We start from the raw sequence: 17,382 nt of genomic DNA, 5'->3' as shown, positions 1-17,382 counted from the left end.
TTTAGGGGTTCATGTTACATTTCTTCTGTTTCCTACTGACTGAGAAGAAAAAGCCCTTCGAATCTGGGTATGGGTCCCTTTAACAACTCTGAGTAAAACAGAAAAGCCCACGCTGTTGGTGGGAGCCTCACACACCGGGCATCTTTGCTGTGTGCTGTTCCCGAGGGCTGGGAAGTTGGGAGGATGAACAAGGATATGGACCCCGGGAATGGCATAGCCCCTCATGTCCTGGAGCAGCCTTGAGGTGCCCTGACGTCCTTCCCTTCTGGTTTTAGAGCCTGGGGAATGTGAGGGCCTCTTCACGCAAGCTTCAGGGCTGGTTCATCAACTCCCTCTGGAACAATTTTCCTTATATCTGGACCATCCTAGTGAAGCCAACTGAGCAAGCCTTGCTGGCGTTTCCTGCACCCAAGTGAGTGCTCAGGATGTGAGTTGTCTTTGCTGAATGCGCTGTAAGTTTTCTAGGATGGAGTCGACCTTGACCTCTTCTACTTCATCTTCCACTCATGTAAAGTAGCAGGCCTGTAAAATAAGCCTGAATCCACTTTCAGACCCTGTTAATAACTCCCTACTTGTTTCCTGTCTTCTAGGTAAGCTTCTCATCCTAGCATGGCTTCTTAAAGTCCTGCCCAGCCTGGCTTCTACACCTGTTCTCCATTCTCATTTTTCTCCCCTCCGGAAGCCTCTCTCTGTGCTGGGCATGAAGCATGGAGACTTCTGGAAACACCAACTGTTTGGCAGAGTCATATTTTTGCTCACGCCATCCCCTCTGCCTGGAACACATCTTTCTTCCCCATCTGACTCATCTGCCCTCCTCTGAGGGTCCTCTGTTCGTGTTTCCTGGTGCATCTTGAAGGCTACCTCTTCCATGCCACTTTTTTTAACTCCTCAGGTGACTGTGTCTCTCTCTCCTTTTGCCCCATCAGTCACTCCATGAAAATCTATAGTGGATTTTAGCATAAAATGTTATTTGCATTTTTATTTTTGTCTGCTACTGTGGAAACTCTTAACTGTGGGTTCAAGCCATTTTTCCCAAATGAATGAATTTGTGACTAGTATAAGATCACGGAAGGCATTAGCAACATAGCAATAAGTTACTGCCCTGCTATCCCAGGGCCATCATCATGAATTTTAACGTGGGAGTCACATTTCCATCAACTCCAGACAAAGCCAAGCACAGGCCACAGTGGTGGATGAGACAGGTGATGAAATCTGAGAGGCTAAGGGCTCCTCCCTCTCCAGACATGGGGTGGTGTCAGGACCCCCACTAAGTTACTCGAGGCTTTCTAGAATGAAGGACACCTGGGAAACAGCTCTTACACAAGCAGTGCTACAACCCTCTACACAAACTTTGTTTTCATAAGGCAGAAAATAATGGTATGTTCATGAAGGCCGTGATTCAGGGAACAGAGAGAAGGAGCTTGAGGGGAGGACAGGGCTGAATGAGCCAGGCATTTCTTGTGTCGCTATTTCTCCAGGGGTCAGAGGAGTGAGATGTTTGGAACATTTTCCTATTGACCTTTTCTTTTTTCAGAGGTTTTTTTGGTTCTGACTGTCCCTGTCACCAAGAGGCTCAAGGTTCAGCCAATAGGAAAACCAGTACAGAAGGTTCCCGTATTTCTGCTGCTCTGGGATGTGCCCCTCTTATCTTCTTATCTTACAGAGCCTCTGGGCTCCCTCCTGGGAGCAGGAGATGCACTGGGGGCTAAGTGAAGACGAGGGGTGCAAGATCAGGCTGAAGTGTTGGCCCTGGAAAGTGCCTGGTCTGGCCAGGGCTGCAGGCCTATCATCCTGGAGGACACACTCTGCTCAGCACAGGGCTGCCCTGTGGAGCTGCCCCCACAACAACCTGCTCTCCCGTAACTGTGGCCATGGGTGAGAGGCTGGTGTCCTCTGCTCAGGCGGGCTTCTAAGTCACTGGTCCTCTATTTTGTTTTGTAGTTTTCTTCAAGAAAGTGCTGAAAGGGCTCCAGTGCATGGGGCCATCTCACACATTTGGGCATATTTCCTTAATTTATGAGTACTCCTTTATTTCTAAGCCAATTTAGTACCTTCTGGCCACAACACATAATAAAACAGATGCATGCACATGTAAATACATCTAAGCACATATACACACTCATACAAAGATCCTATAGCTTTTACTTTGGAACTCTAACCAAGAGATATCAACACAAACTCACCAGTTTATTAAAAAATAGTTGGATGCAAGCAGTAGTTTTTATCTTAACACCAGTAGAATGGTCCTCTAAACTACAAAAAAAATACATTTTCTTAAGCAAAAACCATATCCTTATGTTTTTGTTTCACCAAAACCACGTCTTATTCTCCTATTTCTCTAATTCTTAGTAACTCTAATTCCCGGTAAAAATTCTGGGAATACTTAATTTAACATAACATGACTTTAAGATTTCAAATCAACAGAGAAAATTAAATTTACCAAATTAATCTTACCAAAGATTACCAGAGTCATGTGAACTGAAAAGCCTCTGAACTAGTTTCTGTTAGTCCAATAAACACTTAGACTTTTCTTTAAGACAATTAATTAGAGTTCTTTAGACTTTTCTTTAAGACAATTAATTAGAGCTCTTTCATATAACTTGGTTGAGAAATATCACTTCCACATGACACATATAATTCTATAGATGGACACAGACAGAGGAAGATATTGGTGTGTTTTCAAAATTTTTCTGTTCCCTACTTTAGATTATTAATCTCCTGATGATCTGTTCCACGTCCAAAATAATTGTTAACTAAGCAACTCTAAATGTACAACTCCAAAGACACGGCTTAGGTGAAACAGGGTAGAAAATGTGCATCTCAAAGGCACAGACTTAGACCTAAACAAAGTCAAGGTCTGTTATGTAAACTTTAAGCCATTGTCTTCCCCCAGTTAAGGTTCCTAGCAGTACAGATGCAGAGACGGAGATTCCTTACAAAACAGAGATTTCCTTTAATGATGTAAATTTTCTTTACAAAATGTTTTTATTAAAGTGACTTAATTTGATAGGTGTTTTTTTGTTTGTTTGTTTTTGGGTTTTTTTGGGGTTTTTTTGAGACGGAGTCTTACTGTGTCGCCCAGGCTGGAGTGCCGTCGCGTGATCTCAGCTCATCACAACCTCTGCCTCCCAGGTTCACGCCATTCTCCTGCCTCAGCCTCCTGAGTAGCTGGGACTACAGGGGCCCGACACCATGCCCGGCTAATGATAGGTGGTCTTTTAACTTAGCTTGATTAGATGACTGGCTTTAGGGTAGAGCTCTTTGGGGAATGGGGCCAAGAAAGCATGCATTTTTTAAGGACTAAACCACAATGTTCTTATCCAAATGTGTGAAGAAAGGAGTATCTCCCTGTAGTAATGACCATTTCCTGTCAACTATCCTCAGCCACCCCTAAAATTGTAGCTGTCGTCTGCCATTACATACACAAAAGTCTGATCCTCTCACAGTACAAGGTAATCTCTGGTACCCCCCAAAGCCAAAGAAACCAGGTAATGCAATACAAGACAGAAGAGCTTTAGACATGAGAAGAATCTGCCCATGACTGTTGAAACTCCACAAAGAAAGAAGAACAGCCCTAAAAGGAGTGAGTGGTGCCTTTATCCTGAGCTCTTTAAGGGATCCCAATTATTAGAAGCCTTTTCTAGATCTTTCTTTCACTTGGTACTGAAGATGGCAACAGGACGGAAGAAAAGCAAGTAAAACGACAATTTTTAAGAAAGGAAGTGAACAGAGAAACCAAGAGCCTGTTTTTTTGTTTTTCTTTTTGCAGCTGTGGGGGATTTTAGCCAATTCAGAGGCCTCATTCTCCGTAATTTGGAATTATTATCCAGATTTGACCAAGCCCAGTACAGTTGGTCAAATCCAATGGGAGAAAGACCAAAAAAAAAAAAAAAAAAAACCCAAAAAAACAAACAATATGATTATTCTTCTTATTCATATAGCTGTATTTTTTGGATGACTGAGGATGGCTATTTGGAGATTTTGGTGAAGCAGTAAACTGAAGGAGCCAATATGTATGTGTTCCTCAGGGCCTCTGAGAAGTTGACATAGTCTGCATTTAGTCAAAGGGACCTTGAAGGTTTCTGTGTCACCACCTGCCCCACTGAACACTCTAATGGTAAGGAGAAATTAAGACCAGCAGGTTATCAGTCTTAACTTTTAGTCAGTAAGGAGAATTTTCAACACAGTATCCCAACTCAGCCACTTACCTAGGAATGGGTCCCAGGCTGAAGATTGCTCTCTACCATCTTAGAAGCAGGAAAAAAACCTCAAACTCAACTTCCTTGTTGCAAGTAAGTGGAAATTCCAGGAAGGACTTACTTTCCTGTTTCCAATGTCATCAAAAGCAGGGAAACAAACTTACCTTCCTTGTTGGAAGCGAGTAAAACTCCAGAAAAGGAGTTGTAAGGCAAAATAAACCTTAGATCTCACCCAGTTTTGGGGGAGATCAGGGATTCTCTGGAGTGGGGAAGCTCCCAAGACTCAGCAAATTGTCCCATTGGTTTGAGAAATAAAGATAGCCCAAGCCAGACCAAACACCCACAGGAGATTCATCAAAGGTCAGGGGCACCTCCACTCAGAGTCTCTTTAGTTGGTCACCAATTTGTAAACCGAAAGGTGTCTGAGACAGGTCTCAACTGATTTAAAAGTTTATTTTGCCGAGGTTAAGAACATGACCAGAAATTGAAAAAACAAACACATACACGCGCGCGCACACACACACACAATCACAGAAAAAGCTTGTGGTCCCAAGATGATTTTGTGGGCTTCAGTACTTAAAGGGGAAAAGATGGCTGGAAGGGAAAGAGGGAGGGTATGGTCATCCACATGTCTATGCCGTGCCGCTCGGGCTGGAAGGCGTAGGATTAAGCAGCTTCTCTTGCATCTCTGTTCCTACATTTCATTGTGTTGATTTTGTTTCCTTCTCAATCAATAATCTTAACTCAATTACTTTCAAAACATTTTTAAAGTCTTAAGAAAAGGAGCAGGTAGGAGATAGTCAATCATGAGTTTTTCTCACACTCAGTAAATAAGCATTTTACGTAAGATAAGATGAACATAGAGTAACTACCTGTGTAGATAGTTAACCTTTTATCTGTAGCTCTCTGCTTAAGAACAAAAGGAAAGGCAGCTTCTTGCATGCCTCAGCTTTCAGCTTAGTTTCATTTTTCCTTTTGACATAGTAAATTGGAGTTTGGAGTTTTTATTTTTCTTTCACAGAAGATAGACAGATAACAAATAAGCATAGGAAAAGATACTGCCAAATGAAGATGGAATTTTTGCTGTGGTTACCGGCATAAGGGCTTGGAGGTTAGCCATAGCCTGGCTTTCCATGATTGATTTTCAGAAGCCCAGTCAATAGATTACGGTTACTTTACTCAGTAACTATCATTTTATGTAACTCTTCAGGATGAGTGTTTCCCAAGCATAATGTTTTGCATATTTCCCTCTGCTTATTCTTGTAATTTAGATGGCTATATTTTCTGATGGCTGTGGCTGGTGTCTGGAGTTTGGTGAGGCAGTAAACAGAAGCACACACATGCACATGAGCCTCAGGGCCTCTGAGAAGTTTACATAGTGAGCATTTTGTCAAAGGGACCTTGGAGGTTTCTGTGGCACCACCTGCCCAAGCCGTTTGGAATCTCCAAAATGAGGTGCCGTGGCAGGTCTGCTCAGTCTGGGGGACGTTAGCAGGTGATGGATGGTTCTCATTCTTCTAAGACTCTCTAAAGAGCAAGCACTTTAATTTCTGGTGTTCGGGGGCCTTGTAGAGCTTAGGATGTTTTCAGCTACATGCACAGAAACCCCACCTCAAATTGGCTTAAACAACAAGGACAGGGATTGACGCCTGTGTCTGGACAATGCAGAGGCTTTGGGACTGATGTCACCAGCAGCTCTGGCGTGGCCTTCTCACCATTGCGTTGCTCTGCAGCTCTGCCAGTTGGCTTCATCCTCATCCTGGCAGCAAGTGGGGAGCAGCTATGTCTGCCTCCCTCTGAGTCACACCTGCCTTTGACGCCATTGGACCAATTTGGGTCACATATTCGAGTCTGCATCCATCACTGATACAGAGGGTGAGTCTTCTTGTCACCATCCATGCCACCTTCCTACTCTACTCAGGCCAGCTTTTGGAGCTGGGCTTGGGGTCGGTTGCTCCCAAGACACATTGGGTATGCTGGGTGAAAATAGATAACCTGGAAAAAAGTTGGGTTTTTTTTTGTTTCCAACTGGAAAATCATGCTAGGGAGACAACATGCAAAATGCTCATCAGACCCTAAAATTCTTCCTGGTAAAGTAAAAGTAAGGGTGATGGGGAGGCAGATAACGGCAGACCTGGAACAGAGGAGACCAGTTGGACAGTTCTGACACTGTGGATGGCAGTCAGTCACAGGGGTCTTTGAACAAGGTGCAGAGAATTACTAACCTCTCCTGGAGAAGCAGAGGACAGGTTTGAGTGCAGCAGGCTATGAGAGAAGAACATAAAAAGGGAAATAAACAAATCCACTTAGGGCTACATAGGAGCAAGGGACGACCTGGGAGGATAAAGATCTGAGGGACGCAAATCCTCAGAAGCTGGTGCTAACCCAAATCTTTCCTCCAAGTGGACATCATGACTTGCGGTACCCAAGACTTTTGTTTCCAGGGTCCTCCAGAAAAGATACTAGGTCTTTGTTCCTTCAGGCAGCCACAGTCCTGCGGGGACGCTGCTGGAAGACACATAGCTATCCTGACACATTGGAGCCCATGGCAGGATCCTTGGGCTGGGGTAGAAGAGGAAGGATGCATCCTCTCCATGGGCTCCAGCATTTGCTCTATCTGGGCATTCACATCCAATGGTGGGGAGTTTTGACTTCTTCCCAGCCCAGGGCCAGGAGTAGGGTGAATGAGGGGTAATGGGACAGGGTATCTGGAGTAAGAGGAGGAAGGCGAATTGTGAGGAAGTTTTGCAGCTCGCTTTAGTAATACATGGGGGCTTAACACTAAAACAACCATTTTCAGTGACTTCTGAGTAGGGAGAGACAACTGGGCTCCCAGCCCAGCAGTGTCAGTCTGTTCTGCTTGAGTTGGAAAAGCTCCTTCACACGGTGAACTCATCAGGGCCTGTGCAGATGAAGTTGTGGGAAGGAAAGGCCAAGGGCGGCTTCTATGATCCATAAGAAGACGAGTGATGCAATACAAGATTGTCCTGAAGATATGAACAGGCATTTCCGAAAGAGCTGCCGTGGGATTGGAGGCATTGAAAGGATGCCAGCCCCATTGGACTTTGGGGAAATGCATTTTATAACATTAGGTATTATTTCCATCATATTTTATTATAAGATATATTAAAAGATATCACAAAATCAGGAGTTGGTTAGAGTTTAGGAAAATGGGTCCAATTGGTTGTATAAATTGGTCAGTCTTTGGTTGGCAAATTGGCTCACATTCCTTCATATGGATTAATAAATTCCCATTATGGCTATACCAAGTGTTCTTCATCTGTTCATCCATTGATATTAGATGGTTTCCCCTCTTAACTAATATAAGCAATGCTACTATGAACATTCATGTACAAATTTATACCTAGACATATGCAGTTAATTCTCTTTATACAGCTAGTGGAATTTCTAGACCATAAGGGAGCTCTCTGTGGAAGCTTCTAAGAAATTTCAAGCCTGTTCTCCACAGAAGCCTCTTTTAACCGTGACCCTGCCCTGGGACTGAGCCATGTGGATCCTGGCATGACACATGTGCAATACAGGCAGACACAGGTACTCATGCCATCCACCTGGACATTCCCATATGGGTGGGCCTGCCCCGGCAGTGGCCCCACTGTGACCCACTCACACCTTGATCTGCTCAAGGGCCTGATTTCATGCCTTTGCTCTCCAGTGACACAGAGAGGGCTCTGGGAGAGATGGGCAGTCAGGAGTCCAGGGCCTCACCCTGGTTCTGCCCCTAATGCCCTGTGACTTTAGGAAAGTCTCCTGGTTCTCTCTGGGTCTCTAATCTTCAGTTTTCCAAGGACTCCCCGCCTGCCTCACCTCTGGGGTGTTGTGAGGCTTCTGCAACGTAATACAGCTGCAAATGCTACAAGTTAACCCGAAGAAAGAGGGCTGCCCCAGTAGGAGATCACGGATTGAGGCCAGCCTGTGATACTTCCCCTGAGTCTGCCTAGCGGGAAAAGGAGAAGGAGCACCTGGCCATTATATCTCTGTCTAGGTGACCTGGAACCCAGCTGAGAAAGATCAGTGTTGATTAGCATCTAGCCACACCTCACCCCTCCCTCTCTAGACCACCCAGGTGATCCTGCAGCACCCTCAGATCCTACAGCTTGGCCAATCTTGGCTCCAGATGGGAGGGAGAAGATCAGATTTCATGGGTGTTTCTCCATAACCCCAAGCCAGCAGAGCTGAGCTCACTCTTGAGGTTGGTGCCAGGCCCTGCTGAGGATGAGGCTGTCCAGAGCCTTCGCCTGGCCGCTGCTGTGCAGTATAGGTAACTCATGGCCCCAGGCCCTTTCTCCTGGACCTCGCACTGTTTTTAACTGCAGAGATTTTTAAATTTGCTTATTGCCAAGGAAGAAGCTCATGGCTGATTAGCTGAAAGATACTCTCTTCCATACAAAATGTTTCACTTAGTGCTGGTGGAGGAAGAGACAAATAGGAAAGTATCTATGTCATTGTGCTGATGCCATCGTGATTTTTAAACATTTCTGGGTTCCTGAGCTCCCTATTTTGATGTGTTCTGTGACCCTCCTTCCTGCCTTGATCAATGTATGCCGGTTCTGCAGGCCTCACCCAGAAGCATCTGACAGAATCAGACATGGTCTTGCTTTGGAGGCTTTCCAGGTGGTCTGATGGCAGGCAATGTCTTGGTGAGGGTGCCCTGCATGGAATGTGTCTGGGGACTTCCAAGGGGGTAACTGTGGTCCTCGGGGGAGCTCACAGCAGGAGGGAGCTCTGCATCTGCCCAGTGAGTTGTCACATGGCTGCTGCAGCAACTTCAGGAGGAGCAATAACCAGCAGCTCCCACCGCTGGCTGGGAATGCCTGGAAGAGGGGGAGTCACTTGCCCTCTAGAGGGCTGAGCCCTGGGAATTGTGTCAAATGCATGAGGATCGGCCAACTGATTTTGAATGCAGGCAGGAAAGGAAGAGGGCATAGGTTTCCTCAGGGAGAGCTCTTTGTCTCTATGTGTCTCTTCCGCTGGCTCTCTGGTTCCCTCATTCTCCCCACCTTCTTTCTTTGTGCCTCCTCTTCCTGTCCCCTTTCCTTCCTGACCTCCTGTTTCCTACTCTCCTCACTTCTTTCTCCTTTCTTGCCCTCGCCCAGTCTCTCCTCACTTCTTTCTCCTCTCTTGCCCTTGCCCAGTCCTTTCCAACCTTCCCATTTCTCCTGCGCTGCTCCACTTTGCTGATTGCACACTCTCGTCGGGGCGGCCCCGTCGCCAGGTGCTCTCCTCCCCTGCCAGGATTTCAGCCTCGCTGTAGGCCCCAGCTCTGCGTGGCCACCTCTGGCTAAAGCTTCAGCTGCCCATCTACATTTCCAACTCAGATACCAGCTTACAGCTTCTGTTTAAATTAGGGCTACAGTGAGGCCTTAGGGCCACTGGTCATAGGAACCCTGAGAGCTTGGTGGAAAAACTTAATATGCTTGACATTTGGTTTCCTCGTCCTTGGTGAAGTCAGGAGACACAAAGACAACTTGATGAAAAAGAGGCAGAGGCGCTGAGCTTAAACGCAGAAACTAATGAGTGCTGCGTGGGCTTGGCCAAGTCACCCAACCTCTCCTAACCTCAGCTGTAGAATTGGGGTGCCTCAACAGGGCTGTTGTTAGGAGTTAGTGAAGCAGAAGATCCCATTCAAGCAGATTTAGAAAAATTCATTACTAAAGCTCCCTGGAGTGATCATTAGCCTCACAGCCTGAGAGATTGTGTAGTTAGTTATTGTTAAGGGGTGGCTTCTTCCCCATGCCTCAAGGCCTTTGCCTAAGAATCTAGATGAAAAGAATTTAAGGTAGATGTGGTGACAGTACAGAAATGTCACTCACTATGACAGGCGTGTTCAGGATTTGCACTTGAGGTCTGCTTTCTGGGGAATCATGATTTATTTCTTCCAGAACCAACTTGGCAGAAGCCCCACCTGTGGGGAGACTCTTCTTTGCACCCACAAAGGACCAATATAGTCTCAGGCCCAGGAAGGACAGCTAAGATGTCCTGGTTGACTTTCTTGTCAGAATAGGTTCTGTAGCATTATGAGGATGGCTAATTTACTCAGTAAATAAACATCATGTCATTTGGAAAATGAAGCAACTGTCTTGAAAGCGTTAGAGTGACAGATCAGGTGTGTCCCAGACTACCCTGTGCTGGGCATTGGGCCATGGGGTCATACACCCAGCTTCATCCTGTAAGGTAGTTAAAATCAAGATGCCCATTGTATAGATGAATGACTGAGGCTTAGAGAGAGTAAAAATTTTGTCCAAAGCCATTCAGCTGTAGGCTGCTAGGGACAGTTAACCAGGGCCTTCTCATTCTGAACCCGTGCGCCTGCCTGCTAGATCATAGCCTGACAATGAGCCCAGTGTCATGCACACTGTGGGCTGTATGAGATTGCATGCAGGGCTGGCTTGGATCCAGGTATTTAACTCCGGTCCCTGAATAGTGAAATTTCCATAAATAAACATGGCTCACTTCTACTCACTTAAAAATTTTAGTCAACAGATTTATTTCAAAATCAAATTAATCACTGGTTTTGTTATAGAATTTAAAAGAAGAAGTGTTTATATCACAGTTAAGGTAGCCGGCTTTTATTTTTTCCCAGGAAAGTGGGATGTGAGATCTTTAGCTAAAAGATCAGGAATGTCTCAGGTAATTTAAGACAAGTTGACCACTCTATCAGAGCAGTCATTTCTGACCACTCCAGAGTGAGACAATTGAACTTTAATTGAGTGGAATGGGAAAAACAAGAATGCTCTGAGTGAGCTGGTTTGTGAATTTGTGAGTGCTGAGAGCCATTCCTTCCTTCCATCCTCTCTGGGTGACCCAGGGCTGTTTCCAGAAATGGGGACAGTGATGCCATCTCTTCTTCCTGCTCAGCGCTGTCCCTGTGCACTCAAGCTCCTCTTCACAGTGTAGTCATTTTCCTTTCTTCTGCTTTCACCTATTGGTAAGTTCAGATTTTCATTTTGTTTTTTTCTTTTGTTTTGTCTTTCAGCCACAACTGTTACAGCTCCATTTGCCACAGGTAAATGCAGACAAGACTGTTAACCTGTTTCCCTTGCCTCACACAGAGACACTGTTTTGGGATTGAAATCCAAATGGATCAATGAGAAGGGCATGTACCAGGGACAATTCTTGTCCTAAAGGACTTGGTGTTTCTGTACCTGATAATTGGATTCAACCTTCATAATCCCTAATTCCCCCTCCCACCCTCTCAGTGCTCTCCTTCATGAGCCTCCTTCCAACTTCCCCAACACCTCCAAGCCCTCCGAAGTCTCTTCTGCCCTCCTGTCTGACCAGCCTGCTGGGCAGGGAGAGGAGCTGCCACTCCACAGAGCCTGTGTTCCTGGAGTATGGGAGCCTCCTCTAAACACCTGGAGTCTGGAGATCTGAGGAACTGCTCCATCCTCGGTGTCAGAAACTGCTCCTCCCTCTAACCTGCTTTCTCTAGGCTGCAGTACTTCCCTCTTCCTTCGAGCTTCTCCATGAGGATGCAGGCTAGAGGGAGGAGCAGTTTCTTGTGATGCAGGGTGGCTTGTTGATTGATTGGTGGATTCACCTAGTGCTTAACCAGTTGCTGGGCACAAGCTAAGTGCTTTAGAAACCAGAACACATTTGACCACTCAAGGAAAGTGCTCTTTTCATCCTCAGTCACACTTTCGGAGCCTGAGGCATCATTGAACCTCAAGCAGATGGATTCTCATTTGTTCAGGGATTGGACTACTAATGGGGCAGGAGCATTGCCTATTTGTTATTTGTCCAGCCTGCCCTAAGAAAAGATCTGTAGGGAAATGGAAAGATAGTGTTTGTGCTGATTTTCTGTTCACCAATCGGTCAATACAATTGGTGAGAAAGTTTTAGTAAGCAGAGTTAAGTTCCTCTATTTCCCACTCGTCATAAAAAATTGTACTTTAAAATGAGTGTGGGTCCCCTAATAAACTCCAAATAGACTAAAACCAAAAAGCCCACCTTGTTTGTGGAGCCATCAGACTGGGCCATTAAGGTTGAATTTTCTTTCCAAGGATGGGAAGTTGGGAGAATCAGTAACGACACGGGCCCCCAGAATGACACAAGCCAATCCCAGGCCTAGAGCATCCCTGCAGTGCCTGGGCCCTGTTTCTCCTCTTGTAGCACCCAGTGACTGTGGGGGCCACTATACGGATGAATACGGCAGGATCTTCAACTACGTTGGGCCGAAAACTGAATGTGTCTGGATCATCGAGTTGAATCCCGGGGACATAGTCACGGTGGCCATTCCAGAACTCAAGTGAGTACTGGGGTTGTGAGTTTTCTTTGATGATATTGTTATTTCTAGAAAGGATCCCATCTTGACTTCTTATGGTTCACCCTCCACCCATCTACGACAGCCATTTGACACACAATATGACTGCATTTTCACTTTGTGTTGAAAGCTTTACACTGACTCGTTATTTTCCGAACAAAGTTTATCTTCTTGTCGTGCCTTTCTCATTCTTCACAATTGGCTTCTCTTCTCTGCTCACTTCTCATCACTTCTCTCTGGACCCTGCTATGGGCTAAGCCATTACACTGAGTTTCCTGGAGACACCAAAGTCCAGCAGCTCCTTGCATTTGGTCATACCTGCCCTCTGCCTGGAATGCATCCTTCAATCCCTGCCAGACTCATCTGCCCTCTGCAAAGGGTTTTCATGTTGTATTTCATGAGTTAGCTCAAGGCCAACAACCTCCAAAACAATAAAACCACTTTCCTGACTCTCTGCAGAGGAGGAGAGATCTTTTTCTCACAGGAGTTTACATAATACCCCTGGAATGCTCTACACTAGTGTAATATTACTCTTGCCTATGACTTCATTTGTGTCTACTAGGAGTCTGTCTTTGGATTGCATGTATTTTTCTTAAATGAATGAATGAATGAATGAAGTGATAAAGCCACAGAAGGCACTTCTAATGCAGCGTAAGTTACTGCATTGCTATCCCAGGGCACTGTTCACTGATTTCAGCATGGAAACCACATTTCCATCAATTCCAGACCAAGCCAAACACAGCCCACAATTGTGGATGAGACAAATGGTGGAACTGTGTGACCCAGAGGTCCTGTCCCCTCCAGACAGCCTATGGGCTCAGAATCCCACTATGTTATGCAGTTCTATGGGATCAAGGACACTTCAAGACAGCTGCCTCAAATACAGGGTTTAAACTATCTGCCCAACTTGAGGCCCAGGGATTCAAAAAAGGACGTGTTGCCAAACAGACTCAGATGGGGAAACAAGGAGAGAAGGAGGTTGAGGGGGGACCTGGAATGAAAGAGTTGTGTACTTCCTGTGTCATAATTTCCCCAGGGCCAGAGGAATGGGCAGCTATGGACATTTTCTCACATTGTCCCTTTGTCCTTTTTAAAGTTGATTTTGAATTTGATTGTTCTTGGCACCAAGGAGGAACTCAGGCTGGGCCAACAGCAAGCCCTGTGTGTATCCTGGTGGGGTGTCTCTTTGTTGCCTTGTTATACCCCAGAAAGGCTCCAGCCCCTCTCTTGTGAACTGAGACCTGCTGGGGGCTGAGGATGAGGGGTGGAGATCAGGACTGGAAAAGCACAGGGAGGAGAGGGAAGTAGGGAGTTCTACCAGTACTGAGAGATCCCATGTGCAGCTTGTCTCTCACAGGATGGAGATGGAGACCCCTCTCTCCTCTGCCGTGGGTAAGCAAGGCCAAACTTATGCTAGTGGGGGGTCATGCTTCACCTCTTCCTGTCCCATCTGCCAGTGGAGAGGAAGGCAGGAACCAGGGAGTGGCATCCACACACTCATTTCTGATGATTTTTGTCCTGACACAGAGGTTGTGGTTTAAGGAAACATACCACTCTGCTGGCTGCATTCTCTGTTTGAGGAACTTGAAACACAGCTGATGTTTTGACTAAAATTCCTGGGTTGGAATCCTAGGGCCATGGGCTGAGCTTCCTAGAAGACATGGAAACCATGAGACTGGGAAGCTACCTGCTGCCCTGGTGGAGGGGAAGGTTTCTGGGAAGATGGAGGGGGTGCTCAGGCCCCTGCTTGCGTTATCGAAGAACCAACAAACTTTCCTTCTTTCGTTCTCATCTGCCCTTGCACTTCTCTTGAGCAAAGCTGTTGGGATCTAGTGAGGATTCATTGGTGGAGGGAGGTGGTAGCCTGGCTGGAGGACAAGTTCAAATGCTGATGGTTGCCTTTTCTTCTGACCCAGAGGATTTGTATGTGGCAAAGAGTACGTGGAAGTGCTGGATGGACCTCCAGGGTCTGAGTCCTTGGGCAGGATTTGTGAAGCCTTCAGTACATTCTATCACTCTTCTTCCAACATCATCACCATCAAGTACTCCAGAGAACCCAGTCATCCACCCACTTTCTTTGAAATATATTACTTTGTTGACGCTTGGTCAACACATTAATAGGTAGGTGGGGGGAAGAGGCACCTGCTGATGCTCCCCTGCTCTGCCCGAGCCTGGCTCTGCATATGTTGGGCAGAGGTTACACCTGGGACTGCAGAAATAAGATTGAGTCACAGTTCTCCTGGACCAGCGTTGGGTGAGGGAGAGGGAGTGTGACCCTGTGACCCTTCCAGAAAAAAGATATGGGTTCTGTCCCAGCATTCCTGTACAACCACATCTTTGGGGTTAGAAGATCATATGTGATAACTTTCTTTATCGTTCCTATCTTCTTAATATAGAAGCGTGTATCTCTGAGAAGCCATCTTTCTCTCTATTGATCTTATTATAAGCCCTGTGGCATTTTCTAGTGTATTTATGCAAAGTGAGTAGTATATGAACTATATACTATAAGGAATGTATAATATACATATTCCATATGAATATATAATCCTAGAAAATATATATAAACAAGAAATATATATATAATATATACATAAAATATATATAAATAAGAAACTTGTGCCTCCTGGACTGAGATTATACTTGGTGCCCTATGAGTCATTCTCTGGACACACTGAAACACACAGCACACATTCCCCATCCCTAAGAGGCTTGTATTCAGTTGAGGACTGAAACCAGCTCACACAGAGTCAAACAGCAGCACAAGAAGCAATGGCCCCGACACCCCCACCAGGCAGTGGGTGGCAGCTGCAGACACTGTGAGGTCTGAGGCTCACCCAGCTATGCTGATCACATCAGGCTACCCAGCAAGGTGGAGCTCAGGCCTGGCCTCCAGCATGGGGAGGTCTGGAAAGGCTGGAGTAGGACGTGCTGAGCAGGTGCCATGAGCAGAGGTGGAGTCACCCGAATGGGTGAATTTAGGAACAAAGAGAACACAGAGAGAGGTGTTCCCTCCATCTTTTTGAGTGTTTCAGAAAGGGCAGAGCTCACACTGGGGCCTGTGCTGGGTGTATTTGAGTGCATTTTAGGCACATTGCTGAAGCGGCTACTTCTTCCTTCACCATGGGTGAGGTCTATCTGGGGACGGAAGAGGGCTTGGCTCCTTGTCTTCATTCTGGATGGGTCCAGTTTTTTTTTTTTTGTTTTGGTATTTTCCCCAGGATACTTGGTCGGCCCCCAGGAGGCCCACAGTCCTCCCTGAATGTGACCAGGGGAAAGGAGGACACAGGGTCAGGGACCTTCCAGATCTGACCTTGCGGAGTTTCCCTCCACCCATGAAACTGGAAGGAGCATCTGGATCCTGTAAACCTCACATGAAACCAGCCTCTCTGTCGTGTCATCTAAGTCGTTCCAGAATGTTTGTCTTGGAGCTTGAAGGATCACCTGAAACTCACATGTTTGGAGAAAAAAAAAACAAATCCTAGTTTTGGTTGTTTTCTGGTTTTTCTAAATGTACAAATCAGAGGCACTGCAGGTAGGCCTTGTCCTCTAGCTCTGGTGCACAGCACACAGTAGCCTGGGACTTTGTGTGAGCAGGTCAGGTCTTTAATGTTCCAAGAGCATCTTGAAGTAGACTAATACAATGTGACCAGCTGAACATGACTTCTGCTTAGCACACTGATGTCTTTGACTAGAAAAGGTCCAGGGAAACCCTAGACAAAAAGCAGAGTCAAAGAAAAATAACAGGTTGCCTGTGTCCATTCTCCTGCTGAGTGACATGTGGCTCCAGGTCAGACCTTTTACCTCTGTCTACCATGGTTTTCTCATGTGTGAACTGGAGATAGAAACAGATGACAAAGGAATAATAATAGTGAAAACCATTAAATGTTTATTCAATACAACATTCTCTAGGTACTACCTTAATAATGTCATACAGGTTGTCTAATTTCATCATGACATGACGTCTTTTGGGGTAGTATTACTATCCCTAATTTACTTAGGACTTGAGAAAGTTTTGTTTTGTTTTCTGTATGTATGTTTGTTTGTTTGTTTCTGAGATGGAGTCTCACTCTGTTGCCCAGGCTGGAGTGCAGTGTCATGATCTTGGCTCACCAAAAACTCTGCCTCCCAGGTTCAAGCAATTCTCCCGCCTCAGCCTTCCTAGTAGCTGGGATTACAGGCGTGCTCCACCTTGCCCAGCTAATTTTTGTATTTTTAATACAACGGGGTTTCACCATGTTGACCAGGCTGGTTTCAAACTCCTGACCTCAGGTGATCCACCCGCCTCAACCCCCCAAAATACTGGGATTACAGGTGTGAGCCTTTGCGTCTGGCCTAGGATTTGAGAAAGTTAGTTGAAAATAACTTCTCCAGAGGCACACAGTGTCATGCCAGCTAGGACTGTGATGAGGGCCATCTGATGCAGAGGCTGGGCTCCTGCCAACACATCCGTCATGAGTGTGAGCCACAGAGCCACATCCCAGAGGGAGGCCCTGTGACTGCACTCAGGGCTCCTGCATTCAAGTCCATGACAGGTCCCTGAAATGGTGAAAATTTCATAAATTAAGATGGCTTATTTCTCCTAACTCCAAAACAATGTATTCAATAGGTTTACTCCAACATTAAGTTGATTATTGGCCTCACTACAGAATGTAAAACAAGAAATATTCATGCAAGCATTAGAGGGACTGACTTTTCTGGTTTGCCCAGAATAAGAGGTTTCAGGGACAGGAGAACTTCAGCGATAAACAACAAACCTTATCAAAAACTAGGACGTGAAGATTGCCTTGGTCAGAGCTGACTTTTCTGTCTGTGGCTCCAGAGTGGGGATATTGCACTTTGAGTGGAATCAAAGAAACAAGAAGAAACCAGTGAGTGAGCTGGTCTGTAAATACTGAGAGCCAG

At 45.8% G+C, this 17,382-nt stretch overlaps 1 protein-coding gene across 1 annotated transcript; it reads left to right on the top strand.

Moving 5' to 3' along the window:
- Window positions 1–11,438: 11,438 nt before the first annotated feature.
- Window positions 11,439–15,004, top strand: LOC116269403 (carbohydrate-binding protein AQN-1). Its single transcript, XM_031652012.1, has 2 exons — window positions 11,439–12,465; window positions 14,397–15,004. The coding sequence occupies exons 1-2, from the start codon at window positions 12,263–12,265 to the stop codon at window positions 14,596–14,598; spliced, it is 405 nt and encodes a 134-aa protein (XP_031507872.1). The 5' UTR covers window positions 11,439–12,262; the 3' UTR covers window positions 14,599–15,004.
- The last annotated feature ends 2,378 nt before the right edge of the window (window positions 15,005–17,382 follow it).

This window comes from Papio anubis, chromosome 11 (genome assembly GCF_008728515.1).
Source record: "Papio anubis isolate 15944 chromosome 11, Panubis1.0, whole genome shotgun sequence".
NCBI classification, from domain to species: Eukaryota; Metazoa; Chordata; class Mammalia; order Primates; family Cercopithecidae; genus Papio; species Papio anubis.
The sequence above is the reverse complement of the archived record's forward strand: the minus strand, read 5'-3'. Positions and strand labels throughout refer to the sequence as shown.

What these genes read in the sequence shown, in the direction of transcription:
- LOC116269403 (XM_031652012.1), top strand. Translation starts at nt 12,263, where the DNA reads ATGACACAAGCCAATCCCAGGCCTAGAGCATCCCTGCAGTGCCTGGGC. An exon ending in GTGGCCATTCCAGAACTCAA is followed by an intron (nt 12,466 to 14,396) that starts GTGAGTACTGGG and finishes CTTCTGACCCAG; the next exon opens with AGGATTTGTATGTGGCAAAG.